The sequence below is a fragment of the Hesperophylax consimilis genome, chromosome 18 (assembly GCF_061612785.1).
Source record: "Hesperophylax consimilis isolate HC1 chromosome 18, BYU_Hcon_1.0, whole genome shotgun sequence".
In the NCBI taxonomy this organism is placed as follows: Eukaryota; Metazoa; Arthropoda; class Insecta; order Trichoptera; family Limnephilidae; genus Hesperophylax; species Hesperophylax consimilis.
In genome coordinates, this window is record NC_142853.1 from 22,326,982 (window position 1) to 22,331,880 (window position 4,899).

Sequence of the window (4,899 nt, forward strand, 5' to 3'; positions counted from 1 at the left end):
CTTGCACCCTTTACCTTCTCAGAACTTGCTCTCCTTCCTTTCCATAAAAATAGATGACATGGACAATGAGAGAAATTATTTTCCCCAGTGCCTCCTGTGTGGGGGATAATGTAAAAAAAAAGTTTAAGGCGATGCACTACGTCGTGTAATATTTTAAATCGAACCGTTATCAATAACACCCATTATGTATGTATATTATAGATGGCCATAAGGTTTTAATTCCCGCTTAACACCATCCGCCTGTTTTGATTTACATAAGAAAAAAACATGGCCAAAAAGTGCCTTTTATTTTATTTTGTGGATGTTCATGCATAAATATAAGTTTTTTTCCGATCATTTTATAAATAACTTCATTTGCCACATTATACAATAAAATCATAACCGAAAACGGGTTTGTTAGTAGGATATTTTGAACTAAAGCAGTTTTCATAGGCCTTATACATTATTTTTTTCAGGGCTTATAAAAAGACTCGATTATTTCAAAGATCAAGATGTATTCTACTCGCAGTATTTAATTAAAGCATCTGAAACATTTCTAGGCGACCAAATTTTCAAACCAAAAACACATGATTTTGCATTACTGCGTAGTGCATCGCCTTAAAGTTGTCATCAAAAATAGGGGTGCATCGGCACGGAGAGGAACAACGATGATAACACCTAATAATAGTATGTTCCATTGAAATATGTGTAGAACAGACTCAGCATACCTGCATTACGTCTGTATATCCACCATAGAATAAAAATGATCTCCAGAAAAGACTTTCATATAAATTTGAATGGAAATCAATTTCGCCATTGATTTAGTACCTTTTGGTTCTAGCCCATTTAGCACACGCTCCATCTCTCTCACACTTGTCTGATGTCGTGTATCGCCATATGAAATTTAAGCACAGAAACATCATACTTTTCAGACATCTATTGTGTTATTTTTTTATTCTATGATTGCCACATTATATTATTTACTAGATTACTATTTAAAATATCAGTAAAGTTAAGCATCAAGCACATGGTTCAGATAGGCTATATAGCAGATTGCGAGCCTGAGAATCTCTATCTTGGAGAGTTTCTTGTCCGGCGGAAGCGTGGGAAGAAGCCTGCGCAGCTCGCAGAAGGCTGCGTTGAAGGCTTCCACGCGCACCCGCTCCCGACATGCGTGCGCAGTGCGGTACTTCTGCGTGGCGCGACGGCGGCGGCGACGCTCCTCGCGCGACAGAGCGCCGGCGTCGGTATTCCTGAAACAAAATTAGAAATTACTTATTATTTGCACAAAGGGAACCCTGTACGTTACGAGAAAATACCAGGTACTAGTGTTGTTATACGCGAAACAATTGATCATTGAAAATTAGTTTTCGCTGTTAATCAACTATACTGATTGAAGGACCTTTCGAGTATGTATCTAGTGGTAGTCCTTGTTGTGGCAAATTTGGACTGGCTTCATAATAAGTTTTTAATATTTTTTTAATAGTTAAATATTTTAAGTTTTTCATAAATTAATTTTCTAAGTCAGAATTAATTAACTGTTGTGTTCGCACAAACGGGACTTCAACTCGTCTTGGAAGGAGTTTAAGTTTAAGTTGATTTCTGGCGGGGTACGAGTGACGTCATACGTACCTAGGTTTTTACAGTTAACAGAAAGGTTATCCCCACACGCGTCGGTATGAAATCAAAAAATCTCAAAATAAATAATTTTCAAAAATTAAAAAAAAAAACTTTTAAAAAAATGTGTAAACAGTAGTGAGTCGTGTGCAAATCCTTGCAGAAAATTCTAAATGCTACAGAAATCTGCCAACCAATGACACTGCCTTTAAGAATCTTACGTTGTTAAGCGACAATTAACTAAAATCAAATACTATATAGAAATACCAAAACAATATGAAAATAAGATGGTGATCTTATTATTAGATTATGAATCTTATAGGTAGTACCTACTGACTTCAAAGGACTGCAAAAATGGTATTATAAAAATTAGCCAGGTATTATGACTTCATGGAACCATAAAGATCTACAATTAGAGCCGCTGTTAGGTATCAACTTATATCTCGTAGGAACGTTTTCCACTAATAGAACGCAAAACAGTGCTTGTAGAACATTAAAAAAATCTATCATATAAATAATAAAACAAACCAAGTACGTGTAATTAATATCTATATATTTATTTATTTATCATTAAAAACTGGAGTCTAAACGTACATACTATTTAAGATAACGTAATATATATTTATTTTTATTTAAAATTAACGTTCATATGGGGTTTTAAAAACATTATCATAATTATTCAGTGGAACAGTAATCAAAAGTTTAATTTTCTTTGAAAATTATAAAGAACACATGCAGAAGAAAAGTATTATGCCAACCTTAATTGTAATTATTACTGAGATATGTTATTATAGCCTTCTTGTAACTATATTCCGTGCAGTTGAACACATCTACGATTTCTGCAAAAGTGTTGCCAACTGCATTCAATCTATGCACAAGCGACTATATATATGACTGCAATTAAAAATAATTTTAGATCGAGTTATTCTAGTTGGTATGTTGAAGGTGATTAGACTCAATAAATCAGGTCTGTCCATAATTCCATCAATAATTTTAAAAGTTGGAAACAATTTGAAATGTTTTCTAAGTTTTTGTGTGAATTATATAAGAAAATATTATAAAATTAAACATAATTTAATGTCAAAAGGTATTTTCTAACATATGAAGACATCTAAAACTAAGGAATCTTAATACATTTGGAATACACACAACAGTTCACAACGAAAACACAAGCATTTTAACACTTTTCTATTACTACGAATACCGGCTTCGAATTTTCTCATAAACTTCACTATCTGGTACTGGTGGTCCTGGTTCCTTTCCGAAATGGCAGATCTTGTTGGTTTTCAGAAATCCTCCTTGAGCATTGAGGGACCTCCTCCAATACACAGTCCTCACTGCATTCCTTCCTGCGATGTACCGAGTCACTGCCTGGACCATGGCTCTCTCCATGTTGAGGAGTGGAAGAAGAAGCAAGAACAACAAAGCACTAGCTGGGAAGATTTAAAGATTACGGGACTTGCTATGATTTGTTCTTTTCGGATAGACAATACAACGCTGCGATAATTTTTCTTCTTAGATGCCAGTGGAAACACCACAATAAATTTTAAGGTAGGTAATAAATCAGGATCTTGGGGTACACTCTATCCTATGCAAGTTAGATGAGAGATATCCAACTGATTTGTACTTGATGTGTCTATGAAAAAAAATTTCAAACCTCAGTAGAAACAAAATACCATTTCGTAGTTTGGTGGAAATTCAAGAACTTTTATAGCACAACGCAATGATGATTATTTAATAAGGTAATGTTCACAAAGTAACACGTTTCTTATTAATTTTTATATTAAACTTCAGCAAAACGATTTTATTTCAAAATGTTTGTTGGTTAACAACACCAACAATATTTAATTTCGAAGAGTTGTTACCGGACTGTTCAATGAATGATGTTGATTCCAAAAGAATCCATATATTTATACACGAATTGAAATGGTATCGTTTCAACAAAAATACCCGACATTGTAAATAGGTTATTTTAGAAATACCCACTTAGCTAAATATAAATTTTATCTCTAAAGCGTAGGTAAAACACAAATGTATTAAAGGTAGGAATAACCGAAGTGGGTACTTGATTTCAGTGAAGTGGGTATGAACCTCGTAACCAAACAAATTTTCTGTTTGTACCATAAAGTAAACAAACATAGATACCAAAACCTTCGATGCATTCCTATATATGTATATATATATTTGTCGTGAAGTACAATATTTCGATGCCGTGATTAATAATTATGTCCGGGTTAAATTTTCCCCATAGGAAAAACTAAACCCTTCCACACACTTTTCCACAAATGATCACATAGTTAATCAACACTATGCAAGTGCATTATATAAGCAAAATAAATACAAAACAATACAAGAACAACACGTCAACTCACCAGAGTTCAAATGGGAAAATAATTTCACCGACTCCAGATATTTTCATATCAGAGGGTTCGGCTCGGTAGAACTCCTAACAGGGCCTATAAATCCTACTGATCCCTCAACATAAATATTTAAAAAAAAAATTCACTATCCTACATGTATTTAAAATGACTGATTTTTGCATTTTTATATGTACATTTTTTGATAGATCTAATACGCCTAAATTTTTAATGAGAAAGCTAGGTATAATGCCAGTAGCCAAAATAACGAATGGTAATATTTTTATAGTCTGAGAATGCCAAATTCTTTTTATCTCATTTTATATATCATTATTATTTCAGGATACACCACTAGGTTGTTATTATTTCTTATCAATATGATATGTACATAAGTAAATTGTAATCTGCGGTAAACTTTCTAGGGAAAACTAACTATTTATAGCAGGGGTGCTCAAACTTGAACTGCTGGCGATCTACCTCAATATTATTAGATTCCGATCGATCGACTCTGAGAGGCTGCAAGTATGTGTGATGCAAGATTGTCGTCAATGTAGGTAGGGTGTATCGTGGCGCAGGTATAAGTGTATATATAGGGACGTTGCACAAATGCATGGCCACGAATCCACATAGAATTTGGAGGAACGACAGAAATTAGTTCGCAATATGTATTTTTTTTTAGTCAAGGTAGGTGGAGGTCCGCACTAAAAAGTCAATAAAAAAACTTATATTTATTCAAGATTGCAAGTTTATTGGTTCTTACAAAAAACAAACGAGTTCTAGTTTCTAAACTTAACTAAATAATGACTTTGGATGTTGAAGCTTGGCACTGCATGTCCTCAGCATACTTTTCATACGATGGTACGTAATTACCGAGTGCTAATCGCAAGCACGATGACATATGTTCGTCAGTTAGTCGATTGCGATATTTTGACATAGTTATCTTCAT

At 33.8% G+C, this 4,899-nt stretch overlaps 1 protein-coding gene across 1 annotated transcript; it reads right to left on the reverse strand.

Moving 5' to 3' along the window:
• Nucleotides 1-991: 991 nt before the first annotated feature.
• LOC149415515 (helix-loop-helix protein 15-like) lies at nt 992-2,988 on the reverse strand. Its single transcript, XM_089642230.1, has 2 exons — nt 2,801-2,988; nt 992-1,232 (listed from the first exon to the last, which is right to left on the reverse strand). The coding sequence occupies exons 1-2, from the start codon at nt 2,986-2,988 to the stop codon at nt 992-994; spliced, it is 429 nt and encodes a 142-aa protein (XP_089498356.1).
• Nucleotides 2,989-4,899: the final 1,911 nt, after the last annotated feature.